At 53.7% G+C, this 18,688-nt stretch overlaps 1 protein-coding gene across 1 annotated transcript in view; it reads left to right on the top strand.

Moving 5' to 3' along the window:
• The window catches only part of LOC137310094 (retinoic acid receptor RXR-alpha-like), an 85,790-nt gene that overhangs the window by 57,044 nt on the left and 10,058 nt on the right, over positions 1-18,688 (top strand). Inside the window, exons 5-7 of the mRNA XM_067978049.1 lie at positions 10,587-10,716; positions 15,672-15,804; positions 16,188-16,279. Of these exons, the coding sequence (XP_067834150.1) occupies positions 10,587-10,716; positions 15,672-15,804; positions 16,188-16,279 (355 nt within the window). The remainder of the gene's footprint in view (positions 1-10,586; positions 10,717-15,671; positions 15,805-16,187; positions 16,280-18,688) is intronic.

Genomic DNA, 18,688 nt, shown 5'->3' on the forward strand with positions numbered 1-18,688 from the left:
CTCTCGCTCTGTTTTTCCGTCTCTCGCTCTGTTTTTCCGTCTCTCGCTCTGTTTTTCCGCCTCTCGCTCTGTTTTTCCGTCTCTCGCTCTGTTTTTCCGCCTCTCGCTCTCTCGCTCTGTTTTTCCGCCTCTCGCTCTCTCGCTCTGTTTTTCCGTCTCTCGCTCTCTCGCTCTGTTTTTCTGTCTCTCGCTCTGTTTTTCCGTCTCTCGCGCTCTCGCTCTGTTTTTCCCTCTCTCGCTCTGTTTTTCCCTCTCTCGCTCTGTTTTTCCCTCTCTCGCTCTGTTTTTCCCTCTCTCGCTCTGTTTTTCCGCCTCTCGCTCTGTTTTTCCCTCTCTCGCTCTGTTTTTCCGTCTCTCGCTCTCTCGCTCTGTTTTTCTGTCTCTCGCTCTGTTTTTCCGTCTCTCGCTCTCTCGCTCTCTCTTTCCGTCTCTCGCTCTCTCTTTCCGTCTCTCGCTCTGTTTTTCCGCCTCTCGCTCTGTTTTTCCGCCTCTCGCTCTGTTTTTCCGCCTCTCGCTCTGTTTTTCCGCCTCTCGCTCTGTTTTTCCGTCTCTCGCTCTCTCGCTCTGTTTTTCCGTCTCTCGCTCTGTTTTTCCGTCTCTCGCTCTCTCTTTCCGCCTCTCGCTCTGTTTTTCCGTCTCTCGCTCTGTTTTTCCGTCTCTCGCTCTGTTTTTCCGCCTCTCGCTCTGTTTTTCCGCCTCTCGCTCTGTTTTTCCGTCTCTCGCTCTCTCGCTCTGTTTTTCCATCTCTCGCTCTGTTTTTCCGTCTCTCGCTCTGTTTTTCCGTCTCTCGCTCTGTTTTTCCGTCTCTCGCTCTGTTTTTCCGTCTCTCGCTCTCTCGCTCTGTTTTTCCGTCTCTCGCTCTGTTTTTCCGCCTCTCGCTCTGTTTTTCCGCCTCTCGCTCTGTTTTTCCGTCTCTCGCTCTCTCGCTCTGTTTTTCCATCTCTCGCTCTGTTTTTCCGTCTCTCGCTCTGTTTTTCCGTCTCTCGCTCTCTCGCTCTGTTTTTCCGTCTCTCGCTCTGGTTTTCCGCCTCTCGCTCTGTTTTTCCGCCTCTCGCTCTGTTTTTCCGTCTCTCGCTCTCTCGCTCTGTTTTTCCATCTCTCGCTCTGTTTTTCCGTCTCTCGCTCTGTTTTTCCGTCTCTCGCTCTCTCGCTCTGTTTTTCCGTCTCTCGCTCTGTTTTTCCGTCTCTCGCTCTGTTTTTCCGTCTCTCGCTCTCTCTTTCCGCCTCTCGCTCTGTTTTTCCGCCTCTCGCTCTGTTTTTCCGCCTCTCGCTCTGTTTTTCCGTCTCTCGCTCTCTCGCTCTGTTTTTCCGCCTCTCGCTCTGTTTTTCCGCCTCTCGCTCTGTTTTTCCGTCTCTCGCTCTCTCGCTCTGTTTTTCCATCTCTCGCTCTGTTTTTCCGTCTCTCGCTCTGTTTTTCCGCCACTCGCTCTCTCGCTCTGTTTTTCCGTCTCTCGCTCTCTCGCTCTGTTTTTCTGTCTCTCGCTCTGTTTTTCCGTCTCTCGCTCTCTCGCTCTGTTTTTCCGTCTCTCGCTCTGTTTTTCCGTCTCTCGCTCTGTTTTTCCGTCTCTCGCTCTCTCGCTCTGTTTTTCCGTCTCTCGCTCTGTTTTTCCGTCTCTCGCTCTGTTTTTCCGTCTCTCGCTCTGTTTTTCCGTCTCTCGCTCTGTTTTTCCGTCTCTCGCTCTGTTTTTCCGTCTCTCGCTCTGTTTTTCCGTCTCTCGCTCTGTTTTTCCGTCTCTCGCTCTGTTTTTCCGTCTCTCGCTCTGTTTTTCCGTCTCTCGCTCTGTTTTTCCGCCTCTCGCTCTCTCGCTCTGTTTTTCCGTCTCTCGCTCTCTCGCTCTGTTTTTCTGTCTCTCGCTCTGTTTTTCCGTCTCTCGCGCTCTCGCTCTGTTTTTCCCTCTCTCGCTCTGTTTTTCCCTCTCTCGCTCTGTTTTTCCCTCTCTCGCTCTGTTTTTCCCTCTCTCGCTCTGTTTTTCCGCCTCTCGCTCTGTTTTTCCCTCTCTCGCTCTGTTTTTCCGTCTCTCGCTCTCTCGCTCTGTTTTTCTGTCTCTCGCTCTGTTTTTCCGTCTCTCGCTCTCTCGCTCTGTTTCTCCGTCTCTCGCTCTCTCGCTCTCTCTTTCCGTCTCTCGCTCTGTTTTTCCCTCTCTCGCTCTGTTTTTCCGCCTCTCGCTCTGTTTTTCCGCCTCTCGCTCTGTTTTTCCGTCTCTCGCTCTCTCGCTCTGTTTTTCCGTCTCTCGCTCTGTTTTTCCGTCTCTCGCTCTCTCTTTCCGCCTCTCGCTCTGTTTTTCCGTCTCTCGCTCTGTTTTTCCGCCTCTCGCTCTGTTTTTCCGCCTCTCGCTCTGTTTTTCCGTCTCTCGCTCTCTCGCTCTGTTTTTCCATCTCTCGCTCTGTTTTTCCGTCTCTCGCTCTGTTTTTCCGCCTCTCGCTCTCTCGCTCTGTTTTTCCGTCTCTCGCTCTCTCGCTCTGTTTTTCTGTCTCTCGCTCTGTTTTTCCGTCTCTCGCTCTGTTTTTCCGCCTCTCTCTCTCTCGCTCTGTTTTTCCGTCTCTCGCTCTCTCGCTCTGTTTTTCTGTCTCTCGCTCTGTTTTTCCGTCTCTCGCTCTCTCGCTCTGTTTTTCCGTCTCTCGCTCTGTTTTTCCGTCTCTCGCTCTGTTATTCCGTCTCTCGCTCTCTCGCTCTGTTTTTCCGTCTCTCGCTCTGTTTTTCCGTCTCTCGCTCTGTTTTTCCGTCTCTCGCTCTGTTTTTCCGTCTCTCGCTCTGTTTTTCCGTCTCTCGCTCTGTTTTTCCGTCTCTCGCTCTGTTTTTCCGTCTCTCGCTCTGTTTTTCCGTCTCTCGCTCTGTTTTTCCGCCTCTCGCTCTCTCGCTCTGTTTTTCCGTCTCTCGCTCTGTTTTTCTGTCTCTCGCTCTGTTTTTCTGTCTCTCGCTCTGTCTTTCCGTCTCTCGCTCTCTCGCTCTGTTTTTCCGCCTCTCGCTCTTTTTCCGTCTCTCGCTCTCTCGCTCTGCTTCTCCGTCTCTCGCTCTCTCGCTCTGTTTTTCCGTCTCTCGCGCTCTCGCTCTGTTTTTCCGTCTCTCGCTCTGTTTTTCCGTCTCTCGCTCTGTTTTTCCGTCTCTCGCTCTGTTTTTCCGTCTCTCGCTCTGTTTTTCCGTCTCTCGCTCTGTTTTTCCGTCTCTCGCTCTGTTTTTCCGTCTCTCGCTCTGTTTTTCCCTGTTTCGCTCTGTTTTTCCGTCTCTCGCTCTGTTTTTCCGTCTCTCGCTCTGTTTTTCTGTCTCTCGCTCTGTTTTTCCGCCTCTCGCTCTCTCGCTCTGTTTTTCCGCCTCTCGCTCTGTTTTTCCGTCTCTCGCTCTGTTTTTCTGTCTCTCGCTCTGTTTTTCCGCCTCTCGCTCTCTCGCTCTGTTTTTCTGTCTCTCGCTCTGTTTTTCTGTCTCTCGCTCTGTCTTTCCGTCTCTCGCTCTCTCGCTCTGTTTTTCCGCCTCTCGCTCTGTTTTTCCGTCTCTCGCTCTCTCGCTCTGTTTCTCCGTCTCTCGCTCTCTCGCTCTGTTTTTCCGTCTCTCGCGCTCTCGCTCTGTTTTTCCGTCTCTCGCTCTGTTTTTCCGTCTCTCGCTCTGTTTTTCCGTCTCTCGCTCTGTTTTTCCGTCTCTCGCTCTGTTTTTCCGTCTCTCGCTCTGTTTTTCCGTCTCTCGCTCTGTTTTTCCGTCTCTCGCTCTGTTTTTCCGTCTCTCGCTCTGTTTTTCCCTCTTTCGCTCTGTTTTTCCCTCTCTCGCTCTGTTTTTCCGTCTCTCGCTCTGTTTTTCCGTCTCTCGCTCTGTTTTTCCGCCTCTCGCTCTCTCTCTCTGTTTTTCCGTCTCTCGCTCTGTTTTTCTGTCTCTCGCTCTGTTTTTCCGCCTCTCGCTCTCTCGCTCTGTTTCTCCGTCTCTCGCTCTCTCGCTCTGTTTTTCCGTCTCTCGCTCTCTCGCTCTGTTTCTCCGTCTCTCGCTCTCTCGCTCTGTTTCTCCGTCTCTCGCTCTCTCGCTCTCTCTTTCCGTCTCTCGCTCTCTCTTTCCGTCTCTCGCTCTGTTTTTCCGCCTCTCGCTCTGTTTTTCCGTCTCTCGCTCTGTTTTTCCGTCTCTCGCTCTGTTTTTCCGCCTCTCGCTCTGTTTTTCCGTCTCTCGCTCTGTTTTTCCGTCTCTCGCTCTGTTTTTCCGCCTCTCGCTCTGTTTTTCCGCCTCTCGCTCTGTTTTTCCGTCTCTCGCTCTCTCGCTCTGTTTTTCCATCTCTCGCTCTGTTTTTCCGTCTCTCGCTCTGTTTTTCCGCCTCTCGCTCTCTCGCTCTGTTTTTCCGTCTCTCGCTCTCTCGCTCTGTTTTTCTGTCTCTCGCTCTGTTTTTCCGTCTCTCGCTCTGTTTTTCCGTCTCTCGCTCTGTTTTTCCGTCTCTCGCTCTGTTTTTCCGTCTCTCGCTCTGTTTTTCCGTCTCTCGCTCTGTTTTTCCGTCTCTCGCTCTGTTTTTCCGTCTCTCGCTCTGTTTTTCCGTCTCTCGCTCTGTTTTTCCGTCTCTCGCTCTGTTTTTCCGTCTCTCGCTCTGTTTTTCCGTCTCTCGCTCTGTTTTTCCGTCTCTCGCTCTGTTTTTCGGTCTCTCGCTCTGTTTTTCGGTCTCTCGCTCTGTTTTTCGGTCTCTCGCTCTGTTTTTCGGTCTCTCGCTCTGTTTTTCCGTCTCTCGCTCTGTTTTTCCGTCTCTCGCTCTGTTTTTCCGTTTCTCGCTCTGTTTTTCCGCCTCTCGCTCTGTTTTTCCGTCTCTCGCTCTCTCGCTCTGTTTTTCCGTCTCTCGCTCTGTTTTTCCGTCTCTCGCTCTGTTTTTCCGTCTCTCGCTCTGTTTTTCCGTCTCTCGCTCTGTTTTTCCGTCTCTCGCTCTGTTTTTCCGTCTCTCGCTCTGTTTTTCCGTCTCTCGCTCTGTTTTTCCGTCTCTCGCTCTGTTTTTCCGTCTCTCGCTCTCTCGCTCTGTTTTTCCGTCTCTCGCTCTGTTTTTCCGTCTCTCGCTCTGTTTTTCCGTCTCTCGCTCTGTTTTTCCGTCTCTCGCTCTGTTTTTCCGTCTCTCGCTCTGTTTTTTCCGTCTCTCGCTCTGTTTTTCCGTCTCTCGCTCTGTTTTTCCGTCTCTCGCTCTGTTTTTCCGTCTCTCGCTCTGTTTTTCCGTCTCTCGCTCTGTTTTTCCGTCTCTCGCTCTGTTTTTCCGCCTCTCGCTCTGTTTTTCCGCCTCTCGCGCTCTCTTTCCGTCTCTCGCTCTGTTTTTCCGTCTCTCGCTCTGTTTTTCCGTCTCTCGCTCTGTTTTTCCGTCTCTCGCTCTCTCTTTCCGTCTCTCGCTCTGGTTTTCCGTCTCTCGCTCTGTTTTTCCGTCTCTTGCTCTCTCGCTCTGTTTTTCCGTCTCTCGCTCTGTTTTTCCGTCTCTCGCTCTGTTTTTCCGTCTCTCGCTCTGTTTTTCCGTCTCTCGCTCTGTTTTTCCGTCTCTCGCTCTGTTTTTCCGTCTCTCGCTCTGTTTTTCCGTCTCTCGCTCTGTTTTTCCGTCTCTCGCTCTGTTTTTCCGTCTCTCGCTCTGTTTTTCCGTCTCTCGCTCTGTTTTTCCGTCTCTCGCTCTGTTTTTCCGTCTCTCGCTCTGTTTTTCCGTCTCTCGCTCTGTTTTTCCGTGTCTCGCCCTGTTTTTCCGCCTCTCGCTCTGTTTTTCCGTCTCTCGCTCTCTCTTTCCGTCTCTCGCTCTGTTTTTCTGTCTCTCGCTCTGTTTTTCCGCCTCTCGCTCTCTCGCTCTGTTTTTCCGCCTCTCGCTCTCTCTCTCTGTTTTTCCGTCTCTCGCTCTGTTTTTCCGTCTCTCGCTCTGTTTTTCCGTCTCTCGCTCTGTTTTTCCGTCTCTCGCTCTGTTTTTCCGTCTCTCGCTCTGTTTTTCCGTCTCTCGCTCTGTTTTTCCGTCTCTCGCTCTGTTTTTCCGTCTCTCGCTCTGTTTTTCCGCCTCTCGCTCTGTTTTTCCGTCTCTCGCTCTGTTTTTCCGCCTCTCGCTCTCTCTTTCCGTCTCTCGCTCTGTTTTTCCGTCTCTCGCTCTGTTTTTCCGTCTCTCGCTCTGTTTTTCCGTCTCTCGCTCTGTTTTTCCGTCTCTCGCTCTGTTTTTCCGTCTCTCGCTCTGTTTTTCCGTCTCTCGCTCTGTTTTTCCGCCTCTCGCTCTGTTTTTCCGTCTCTCGCTCTCTCGCTCTGTTTTTCCGTCTCTCGCTCTGTTTTTCCGTCTCTCGCTCTGTTTTTCCGTCTCTCGCTCTGTTTTTCCGTCTCTCGCTCTGTTTTTCCGTCTCTCGCTCTGTTTTTCCGTCTCTCGCTCTGTTTTTCCGTCTCTCGCTCTGTTTTTCCGTCTCTCGCTCTGTTTTTCCGTCTCTCGCTCTGTTTTTCCATCTCTCGCGCTCTCGCTCTATTTTTCTGTGTCTCACTCTCTCGTTCTCTAGCTCTCTCTTTTTCTCTTTTTCTGTCTCTCTCTCGAAAAATAGCTTTCTAGGCATAAAAGGCATCAAGGGGTTTGGGGAGAGAGCGGGAATATGGTATTGAGATAGAGGATCAGCCATGATCATATTGAATGGCAGAGCAGGCTTGAAGGGCCGAATGGCCTACTCCTGCTCCTATTTTCTATGTTTCTGTTTCTGTCTTTCTCTCTCTCTCTTTCTCTCTCTCCCTGTTTCTCTGTCTCTCTCTCTCTCTTTCTCACTCTCCCTCTATCTCTCTCTGTCTCTCTCTCTCTGTTTCTGTCTCTCTCACACTCCCTCTGTTTCTCTCTCTCTCTCTCCCTCTGTTTCTCTCTCTGTCTCTCTCTCTCTCTCACTCTCCCTCTGTTTCTCTCTGTCTCTCTGTTTTTCTCTCACTGTTTCTCTCTCTCTCTTTCTGTTTCTCTCTCTCTCTTTCTGTTTCTCTCTCTCTCTTTCTCTCTCTCTTTCTCTCTCTCTTTCTTCTCTCTCTTTCTCTCTCTCTCTCTGTTTCTCTTTCTCTCTCTCTCTTTCTGTTTCTCGTTCTCTCTCTCCCCCTCTCTCTGTCTCTCTCTGTTTCTCTCTCTGTTTCTCTCTCTGTTTCTCTCTCTCTCTGCTTCTCTCTCTCTCTCTTTCTCTCTCTGTTTCTCTCTCCCTCTCCCTCTCTCTCTCTGTTTCTCTCTCTCTCTCTGTTTCTCTCTCTCTTTCTCTCTCTCTCTTTCTCTCTCTCTCTGTATCTCTCTTTCTGTTTCTCTATTTCAGTTTCTCTCCCTCTCTCTGTTTCTCTCTCTCTGTTTCTCTCTCTCTGTTTCTCTCTCTCTCTGGGCCTATTGCTCTCTTCCTTCAGGGGTGCTTGAGTTTCAAAATAGCGTTGCATTTCCAAACTAATCTCCCGTGCATCTGGCTGGGCTGAGCCGGGGGCCTGGTCCAGGGGTGAAGGGGGAACTCGAGCAGCTTCGATCTGAATCCCCGCTTTGTTCTGTGCAGCTTGTTTTGATGTAATGAAAATAGACCCCGGCTCTCTGAGAGACTGGGAGGCTTTTCACCATTTCACAGACATTGGAAAGAAAGAATGAATGTGCAAGCATTAAATTTCAGGGCTTTCCAGTGGCTGCGGTTTGGAGTCTGTAATTTTAACCCTTGATCAGCCATATTGCTGCCCTAGTTTCTGGGAGGTGTTTTCACTCAGCTCGGTCACTCCATCTCCACCACCAGTGAGCCAGCTGGTGAGAACTACTTCAAACCCTGGCCTTACTCGAAGGGTTACTGGCTGCACAACCGAATAACTGTGATTCAAAACGACAAGTTGGTAAACTGGAAGGCGCGGCCTGCTCCAGTCGCCTGTCCAGGGCCTCTTGTAGCAGCATCAAGCTGCGACAGGACACCATTCCTTCTGCCTCGTCTGGACTGAACACCAGGTGGAGGGAGACAGACCTCAAATGCAAAGATGTTGGTGATTATTGAAAGAAGAAAGAAAGACTTGCATTTCTATCACCACCTCAGGACGTCCCAAAGCGCTTCACAGCCAATTAAATACTTTTGAAGTGCAGTTACTGTTGTAATGTAGGAAACGCAGCAGCCAATTTGCGCACAGCAAGATCCCACAAACAGCAATAAGACAAATGACCAGATAATCTGTTTTAGTGATGTTGGTTGGGAGTAAATATTGACCAGGACACCGGGGAGAACTCCCCCTGCTCTTTTTCCAATAGTGGCTGTGGGACCTTTTATATCCATTTGAGAGGGCAGATGGGGCCTCGATCGACAGTCTCATCCAAAAGACGGCATCTCCGACGGCGCAGCGCTCCCTCAGCGCCGACCCCCTCCGACGGCGCGGCGCTCCCTCAGCGCCGGCCCCCTCCGACGGCGCGGCGCTCCCTCAGCGCCGGCCCCCTCCGACGGCGCGGCGCTCCCTCAGCGCCGGCCCCCTCCGACGGCGCGGCGCTCCCTCAGCGCCGGCCCCCTCCGACGGCGCGGCGCTCCCTCAGCGCCGACCCCCTCCGACGGCGCGGCGCTCCCTCAGCGCCGGCCCCCTCCGACGGCGCGGCGCTCCCTCAGCGCCGACCCCCTCCGACGGCGCGGCGCTCCCTCAGCGCCGGCCCCCTCCGACGGCGCGGCGCTCCCTCAGCGCCGACCCCCTCCGACGGCGCGGCGCTCCCTCAGCGCCGACCCCCTCCGACAGTGCAGCGCTCCCTCAGCGCCGCACTGGGAGTGCAAGCCTGGATTTTGTGCTCAAGTTGCTGGAGTGGGGCTCGATGCCACGACCTTCTTACTCCGAGGCGAGAGTGGTACTCACCGAGCCAGGGCTGACCGGAGGCCTGAAACACCTTAGCCCGATGGGAGAGATGTGAAAACCAGGTTGCCTGGTTTGTTATGTAAATCTTAATTTCCCCATTGGATAGTTGGAGGCACAATTCCACTCATCTGATTGGATATTTTGAATGGAAACGAGCAGCTCCTCGCTGCTGGGGTGTAATGTCTATGATCGGGGCTCCCTCACGTGGCAGGAAGCAAATGCTGCAGCCAAACCATTCCCAATGCTATGTGAATACAGCAGTCTCTGTTCCTGGGGCTTTCTGCTTCTCTGCCCCATCTCCCCTGACACCGCTGACTCTCACTGGGGTACGGGTTCCCTTCTCTCCTGAAGGTGCAAACTCTCATTGAGACGGAAGCCAGCATCTTCCTGGGCCGTATGTCCTGGTACCATACCGGGCAGGGTTTCCACCCTCACTGTGTACTTTCTGCTCTCTTTTTTTTAAATTCATGGACTAGGTGTTAGCCGTGGCTCAGTGGGTGCACTCTCACCTCGAAGTCAGAAGGTCGCGGGTTCAAGTCCCATTCCAGAGACTTGAGCACATCGTGCAGCGCTGGAGTGTCAGCTTGGATTATCAGAGATGTCATTAAACCGAGGCCCGTCTGTCCTCTCAGGTGGATGTAAAAGATCCCATGACGCTATTTCAAAGAAGAGCAGGGGAGTTCTCCCCGGTGGCCAGGCCAATATTTATCCCTCAACCAACATCAGTGAAACAGATGATCTGGTCATTATCACAGTGCAGTTTGTGGGATCTCGCAGTTTCCTACATTACAACAGTGCCTACACTGCAGAAGTACTTTTTTGATTGTAAAGCGCTTTGGGACAAACCTAGAACTTAACTTAAACTTAGTTTGTATTCCGTAAGTACATAAGAAATAGGAGCAGGAGTAGGCCATTCGGCCCCTCGAGCATGCTCCGCCATTCAATAACATCATGGCTGATCTTCGACCTCAACTCCACTTTCCCGCCTGATCCCCATATCCCTTGATTCCCCCCCGAGTCCAAAAATCTATCGCTCTCAGTCTTGAATATATTCATCGACTCAGCATCCACAGTCCTCTGGGGTAGAGAATTCCAAAGATTCACAACCCTCTGAGTGAAGAAATTCCTCCTTCTCTCAGTCTTAAATGGCCGAGCCCTTATCCTACGATTATGCCCCTTAGTTTTAGACTCTGCAGCCAGGGGAAACAGCCTCTCCGCATCCACCCTGTCAAGCCCCCTCAGAATCTTATATGCTTCAATGCGATCGCCCCTCATTCTTCTAAACTCCAGAGGACATAGGCCCATTCTACTCAATTCCCTTGAGTTTAGAAGGAGATCTGATCGAGGTGTTTAAATTATTAAAGGATTTGATAGGGTAGATAGAGAGATACTATTGCCTGATGGGGGGTGTCTAGAACAAGGGGGCAGAACCTTAAAATTAGAGCCAGGCCGTTCAGGGGTGATGTCAGGAAGCATTTCATCACACAAAGGGGAGTGGAAATCTGGAACTCTCTCCCCCAAAAGGCTGTGGATGCTGGGGGTCGAGACTGAGATTGATCGATTTTTATTGGGTGAGGGGATTAAGGGTTACGGAACCAAGGCGGGTAAATGGAGTTAAGATACAGATCAGCCATGATCTAATTGAATAGCGGAACAGGATCGAGGGGCTGAATGGCCTCCTCCTGTTCCTGTGTAGAACGTGAAAGGTGCTTATATAAGTGCAAGTTCCTTCTTTGACTAAGCTTTGATTTTGATATTGACCGCCAGCTCTGGCAGATCCACGAATTGATGCCTTACTACGTGTGTTGTTGTTGTAATATTTTTCTTTCCCTGCCAGCCGAACGATCCCGTCACCAACATCTGCCAAGCAGCAGACAAACAGCTGTTCACCCTGGTCGAGTGGGCAAAGCGGATCCCACACTTCTCAGAGCTCCCATTGGACGACCAGGTTATCCTCTTGAGGGCAGGTAACTACAAGCATTTGTTCTGTTAACCCTTGCCATGCTATCCCATCGACCATACTGGTCTGTGCCATGCTATCCCATCGACCATACTGGTCTGTGCCATGCTATCCCATCGACCGTACTGGTCTGTGCCGTGCTATCCCATCGACCGTACTGGTCTGTGCCATGCTATCCCATCGACCATACTGGTCTGTGCCATGCTATCCCATCGACCGTACTGGTCTGTGCCATGCTATCCCATCGACCGTACTGGTCTGTGCCATGCTATCCCATCGACCATACTGGTCTGTGCCATGCTATCCCATCGACCATACTGGTCTGTGCCATGCTATCCCATCGACCGTACTGGTCTGTGCCATGCTATCCCATCGACCATACTGGTCTGTGCCATGCTATCCCATCGACCATACTGGTCTGTGCCATGCTATCCCATCGACCATACTGGTCTGTGCCATGCTATCCCATCGACCGTACTGGTCTGTGCCATGCTATCCCATCGACCGTACTGGTCTGTGCCATGCTATCCCATCGACCGTACTGGTCTGTGCCATGCTATCCCATCGACCGTACTAGTCTGTGCCATGCTATCCCATCGACCGTACTGGTCTGTGCCATGCTATCCCATCGACCGTACTGGTCTGTGCCATGCTATCCCATCGACCGTACTGGTCTGTGCCATGCTATCCCATCGACCGTACTAGTCTGTGCCGTGCTATCCCATCGACCGTACTGGTCTGTGCCGTGCTATCCCATCGACCGTACTGGTCTGTGCCATGCTATCCCATCGACCGTACTGGTCTGTGCCATGCTATCCCATCGACCGTACTGGTCTGTGCCATGCTATCCCATCGACCGTACTAGTCTCTGCCGTGCTATCCCATCGACCGTACTGGTCTGTGCCATGCTATCCCATCGACCGTACTGGTCTGTGCCGTGCTATCCCATCGACCGTACTGGTCTGTGCCGTGCTATCCCATCGACCGTACTGGTCTGTGCCATGCTATCCCATCGACCGTACTGGTCTGTGCCATGCTATCCCGGGTCGGGGGAGTGCGGGAGGGGGCCCCGGGGGGGTGGGGGGGCGCGAGGGCAGTGCGGGAGGGGGCCCCGGGGGGGGGGGGAGGCGAGGGCAGTGCGGGAGGGGGTGCCGGGGGTGGGGGGAGTGCGGGGAGGGGGCGCGGGTATAACGAGCGCAGAGAGCCTCCGAGGATCCCATGGGGATTGAGGAGCCAGGAAAGGACACGGCTGCACGAAGGATCAGAGGGTGGTGTGTGTTTCCGGGGCAAAGAACCCGGTGACTGGGGAAAGGGATCCTGAAGAGATGGGAGGTTTGGAGTAACTTTAGACGTTGCCTCTTGTCTGTTGATTGTGACAGTGAGGAGAGCTCACTGCGAGATATGGGGCTGAGCTCAGCTGGTCTCCCGCTCTGGGTAGCGAGCTCGTAATATTGATAGAGTTATGTCGGTGTCTAATATGGATCAATGATCCTGATTAAACAAACTGGAGCAGAACAAGACAGGACTGGTCCTCATCGCACCCCCTGAATCGACCTTAAACCAGGGCTTGTGTCCATTACTGAAGCTGGAGGTCAATTTCCCCAACGTCGGGAACTGAAATATTAAAACCCTGAGTAATATTTAGCGAAAGCAAAAGGAACCCAGGTGGATAAATGGAGTTAAGATACAAATCAGCCCTGATCTAATTGAATGGCCTCCTCCTTTTCCTATGTAAAAACAACTTGCATTTATATAGCGCCTTAAACATAGTGAAACGTCCCGAGGAGCTTCACAGGAGCGATTATCAGACAAAATTTGACACCGAGCCACATAAGGAGATATTAGGACAGGTGACCAAAAGCTCGGTCAAAGAGGGAGGTTTTAAGGAGTGACTTAAAGGAGGAGAGAGAGACGGAGAGAGAGGTTTAGGGAGGGAATTCCAGAGCTTCCAGACTGGATACAGGAGCAGACTGAGGGTCACTCGGAGAGGCCGACACCTCGTTACAATGAAGAGTTTTTGCTGGGTCTTCATTGTAATTGTAACAAGGTCTTTAAAATGGGTGAAAAGACAGATTTATTTATTTACTACCCAGGATGTAGAGGGACTCCTTTCTCCATCCAGGCTGGGTCCCCTCTCTCCTCACCTCCCCTCTCTCCACACCTCCCCTCTCTCCACACCTCCCCTCTCTCCTCACCTCCCCTCTCTCCACACCTCCCCTCTCTCCTCACCTCCCCTCTCTCCACACCTCCCCTCTCTCCACACCTCCCCTCTCTCCACACCTCCCCTCTCTCCTCACCTCCCCTCTCTCCACACCTCCCCTCTCTCCACACCTCCCCTCACTCCACACCTCCCCTCACTCTCCTCACCTCCCCTCTCTCCTCACCTCCCCTCTCTCCACACCTCCCCTCTCTCCTCACCTCCCCTCTCTCCTCACCTCCCCTCTCTCCTCACCTCCCCTCTCTTCTCACCTCCCCTCTCTCCACACCTCCCCTCTCTCCTCACCTCCCCTCTCTCCTCACCTCCCCTCTCTCCTCACCTCCCCTCTCTCCTCACCTCCCCTCTCTCCTCACCTCCCCTCTCTCCTCACCTCCCCTCTCTCCTCACCTCCCCTCTCTCCTCACCTCCCCTCTCTCCTCACCTCCCCTCTCTCCTCACCTCCCCTCTCTCCTCACCTCCCCTCTCTCCACACCTCCCCTCTCTCCTCACCTCCCCTCTCTCCTCACCTCCCCTCTCTCCTCACCTCCCCTCTCTCCACACCTCCCCTCTCTCCACACCTCCCCTCTCTCCACACCTCCCCTCTCTCCTCACCTCCCCTCTCTCCTCACCTCCCCTCTCTCCACACCTCCCCTCTCTCCACACCTCCCCTCTCTCCTCACCTCCCCTCTCTCCACACCTCCCCTCTCTCCACACCTCCCCTCTCTCCACACCTCCCCTCTCTCCACACCTCCCCTCTCTCCTCACCTCCCCTCTCTCCACACCTCCCCTCTCTCCACACCTCCCCTCTCTCCACACCTCCCCTCTCTCCTCACCTCCCCTCTCTCCTCACCTCCCCTCTCTCCTCACCTCCCCTCTCTCCACACCTCCCCTCTCTCCACACCTCCCCTCCCCTCACTTCTCCTCCCCTCCCCTCCGTGCATGGTTGAGAGCAGGGTGGATTGTAACACTGACCTGATTTTGCCATCACATCACACAGGCATGAAGCTGCTGCTTGTTGTTGCGAGAAGGAAGTTACTGTTTCTCGTAAAACGAGGGGCGAGCTAGTTCCAGCTGGGGAGGAGGGACAGCGGTGCGGACTGCTACAATCCGCCACTACCCCCAGGGCTGAGGAGGGGGGAGTCAGCCAGGGTTCCTGCTCCTGATCACTGTCCAGTGACCCCTCCTGGAAAGTTCGGGTTTGGACGTTGGTCAAGGACCGGATCAGCTTAGATGCGATGCCCTCATGGTTGAATATTCTGCTGACGCTCGCTGTCTAAACTCACGTGTAGAGGGCAACCAATTGGGTGCGGGGGTACGGGTGGCACTGCAGCCTGTGGCACCCGTACCCCTGCACCCCCCCGCATGCGTGCCCCCCTGCACGCCTGTACCCCATCGAGAGTTGGCGCCTGTGGGAGAGAAGGTGGGAAAATGCTTCTTTTTTAAAAATTAGAAATGGTATTGTGACCGCAGGCAGCGATGGAGGGGTTTATGAGTTGTGTTCCAGGGATGGAGTGCGGAAGGTGAGGAATCTGAGAGAGTGCGTGCAGTGAGGAGGGGTCGGCAGTGAGGAGGGGTCGGCAGTGAGGAGGGGTCGGCAGTGAGGAGGGGTCGGCAGTGAGGAGGGGTCGGCAGTGAGGAGGGGTCGGCAGTGAGGAGGGGTCGGCAGTGAGGAGGGGTCGGCAGTGAGGAGGGGTCGGCAGTGAGGAGGGGTCGGCAGTGAGGAGGGGTCGGCAGTGAGGAGGGGTCGGCAGTGAGGAGGGGTCGGCAGTGAGGAGGGGTCGGCAGTGAGGAGGGGTCGGCAGTGAGGAGGGGTCGGCAGTGAGGAGGGGTCGGCAGTGAGGAGGGGTCTGCAGTCTGCGTGCGGTGAGGAGGGTTCGGCGGTCTGCGTGCGGTGAGGAGGGGCCTGCGGTCTGCGTGCGGTGAGGAGGGGGTCGGCGGTCTGCGTGCGGTGAGGAGGGTTCGGCGGTCTGCGTGCGGTGAGGAGGGGTCGGCGGTCTGCGTGCGGTGAGGAGGGGTCGGCGGTCTGCGTGCGGTGAGGAGGGGTCTGCGGTCTGCGTGCGGTGAGGAGGGGTCGGCGGTCTGCGTGCGGTGAGGAGGGGCCTGCGGTCTGCGTGCGGTGAGGAGAGGTCGGCGGTCTGCGTGCGGTGAGGAGGGGTCTGCGGTCTGCGTGCGGTGAGGAGAGGTCGGCGGTCTGCGTGCGGTGAGGAGGGGTCTGCGGTCTGCGTGCGGTGAGGAGGGTTCGGCGGTCTGCGTGCGGTGAGGAGGGGCCTGCGGTCTGCGTGCGGTGAGGAGGGTTCGGCGGTCTGCGTGCGGTGAGGAGGGTTCGGCGGTCTGCGTGCGGTGAGGAGGGTTCGGCGGTCTGCGTGCGGTGAGGAGGGTTCGGCGGTCTGCGTGCGGTGAGGAGGGTTCGGCGGTCTGCGTGCGGTGAGGAGGGTTCGGCGGTCTGCGTGCGGTGAGGAGGGGTCGGCGGTCTGCGTGCGGTGAGGAGGGGCCTGCGGTCTGCGTGCGGTGAGGAGGGGCCTGCGGTCTGCGTGCGGTGAGGAGGGGCCTGCGGTCTGCGTGCGGTGAGGAGGGTTCGGCGGTCTGCGTGCGGTGAGGAGGGTTCGGCGGTCTGCGTGCGGTGAGGAGGGGCCTGCGGTCTGCGTGCGGTGAGGAGGGGCCTGCGGTCTGCGTGCGGTGAGGAGGGGCCTGCGGTCTGCGTGCGGTGAGGAGGGGTCTGCAGTCTGGTGTCACATCTCATGGGTACAAATGTATTGTGTCCACAGGCTGGAATGAGTTGCTCATCGCTTCATTCTCTCACCGTTCCATAGCTGTGAAAGACGGGATTCTCCTGGCGACTGGGCTCCACGTCCATCGGAGCAGTGCACACAGTGCAGGAGTGGGGGCCATCTTCGACAGGTGGGCACTTTAATCACCTATTTCAGGGGTGGTTTACACGTAAATATCGCAGTCCTGGAGGAGCAGTGAGAGCCCAGCAGGGTAGGTTCAGGGAGAGGGGATTTAAAATCACAGACAGAACGGCAGGGGAGATACAGGGAGAGGGGCGGGGGAGGAGATAGGGGTGGGGGAGAGAATGGGGAATTGACTGGGGAGCCGGGGGATTGGGAGGGGGTGCAGGGACATTAATATCGAGCCTCGTCTTATTCGAGAGTTGGAGGATTTTGTTTGGAGATTCTGAAAGCGGAGTTATTGAGTAATTAGATTTTGTGGCCCATTCCTGAAATGATCCCGGCAGGACTCGACTCTGTTTAATTCAGAACCTTTAATTTCTCTCTTTTCAGAGTTCTGACAGAGCTTGTTTCTAAAATGCGAGATATGCAAATGGACAAGACGGAGTTAGGCTGTCTACGAGCGATCGTACTCTTCAACCCAGGTACTGGTCTCCGGGGCTTGGCTAATGCCTCTTGCTGTTCTGGTCCTGGTCAATCCACACTCTTCGCTCTCTGTGGCTTTAATGTCCTTTCGATAATGAGGGGCCAAATCTTCCACATAGTGCTTCAATGTGGGCCAATCATTACCGTGTATAATCTATCCTTCCTTCTTTACTCTTGTACTCTGTGCCCCTATTTTTAAAACCCAAAATGCTGGTAGCCTTTTTTATGCACTCACACCTTTCATGGAATTATGAATGTGATCTCCTGGGTACGGTAGCATAGTGGTTATGTTATTGGACTAGTAATCCAGAGCCCTGGACGAATAATCCGGAGTCATGAGTTCAAATCCCGTCACGGCATCTGGGGAATTTAAATTCAATTAATTAAATAAAATCTGGAATTAAAATACTAGTATCAGTAATGGTGGCCATGAAACTACCGGATTGTCGTAAAAACCCATCTGGTTCACTAATGTCCTTTAGGGAAGGAAACCTGCCGCCCTTACCCGGTCTGGCCTATATGTGACTCCAGACCCACAGCAATGTGGTTGATTCTTAATTGCCCTCTGAAATGGCCTAGCAAGACACTCAGTTGTACAATCTCGCCAAAAAAATTCATCATAAAAATAAAACCAGTCGGACCACTGGGCACCGGACACGACTAAGGCAAACCAAGCCCAGTCGACCCTGCAAAGTCCTCCTCACTAATATCTGGGGACTTGTGCCAAAATTGGGAGAGCTGTCCCACAGACCAGTCAAGCAACAGCCTGACATAGCCATACTCACAGAAGCATACCTTTCAGCCAACGTCCCAGACTCTTCCATCACCATCCCTGGGTATGTCCTGTCCCACCGGCAGGACAGACCCACCAGAGATGGCGGTACAGTGATATACAGTCAGGAGGGAATGACTCTGGGAGTCCTCAACATTGACTCTGGACCCCATGAAATCTCATGGCATCAGGTCAAACATGGGCAAGGAAACCTCCTGCTGATTACCACCTACCGCCCTCCCTCAGCTGATGAATCAGTCCTCCTCCATGTTGAACACCACTTGGAGGAAGCACTGAGGGTAGCAAGGGCACAAAATGTACTCTGGGTGGGGGACTTCAATGTCCATCACCAAGAGTGGCTCGGTAGCACCATTACTGACCGAGTTGGCCGAGTCCTGAAGGAGATAGCTGCCAGACTGGGCCTGCGGCAGGTGGTGAGCGAACCAACACGAGGGAAAAACTTACTTGACCTCGTCCTCACCAATCTATCTGTCACAAATGCATCAGTCCATGACATTATTGGTAGGAGTGACCACCGCACAGTCCTCGTGGAGACGAAGTCCCATCTTCGCACTGAGGACACCATCCAATGTATTGAGTGGCACTATCACCGTGCTAAATGGGATAGATTCAGAACAGATCTAGCAGCTCAAAACTGGGCATCCATGAGGCACTGTGGGCCATCAGCAGCAGCAGAATTGTATTCCAGCACAATCTGTAACCTCATGGCCCAGCATATTCCTCACTCTACCATTACCAACAAGCCACGGGATCAACCCTGGTTCAATGCAGAGTGTAGAAGAGCATGCCAGGAGCAGCACCAGGCGTACCTAAAAATGAGGTGCCAACCTGGTGAAGCTACAACACAGGACTACATGCATGCTAAACAGCGGAAGCAACATGTTATAGACAGAGCTAAGCGATTCCACAACCAACGGATCAGATCAAAGCTCTGCAGTCCTGCCACATCCAGTCGTGAATGGTGGTGGACAATTAAATAACTAACAGGAGGAGGAGGCACTGTAAACATCCCCATCCTCAATGATGGCAGAGTCCAGCACGTGAGTGCAAAAGACAAGGCTGAAGTGTTTGCAACCATCTTCAGCCAGAAGTGCCGAGTGGATGATCCATCTCGGCCTCCTCCCGATATCCCCACCATCACAGAAGCCAGTCTTCGGCCAATTCGATTCACTCCACGTGATATCAAGAAACGGCTGAGTGCACTGGATACAGCAAAGGCTATAGGCCCCGACAACATCCCAGCTGTAGTGCTGAAGACTTGTGCTCCAGAACTAGCTGCGCCTCTAGCCAAGCTGTCCCAGTACAACTACAACACTGGCATCTACCCGACAAAGTGGAAAATTGCCCAGGTATGTCCTGTCCACAAAAAGCAGGACAAATCCAATCCGGCCAATTACCGCCCCATCAGTCTACTCTCAATCATCAGCGAAGTGATGGAAGGTGTCGTCGACAGTGCTATCAAGCGGCACGTACTCACCAATAACCTGCTCACCGATGCTCAGTTTGGGTTCCGCCAGGACCACTCGGCTCCAGACCTCATTACAGCCTTGGTCCAAACATGGACAAAAGAGCTGAATTCCAGAGGTGAGGTGAGAGTGACTGCCCTTGACATCAA

Source organism: Heptranchias perlo, unplaced genomic scaffold (genome assembly GCF_035084215.1).
Source record: "Heptranchias perlo isolate sHepPer1 unplaced genomic scaffold, sHepPer1.hap1 HAP1_SCAFFOLD_215, whole genome shotgun sequence".
Lineage (NCBI taxonomy): Eukaryota > Metazoa > Chordata > Chondrichthyes > Hexanchiformes > Hexanchidae > Heptranchias > Heptranchias perlo.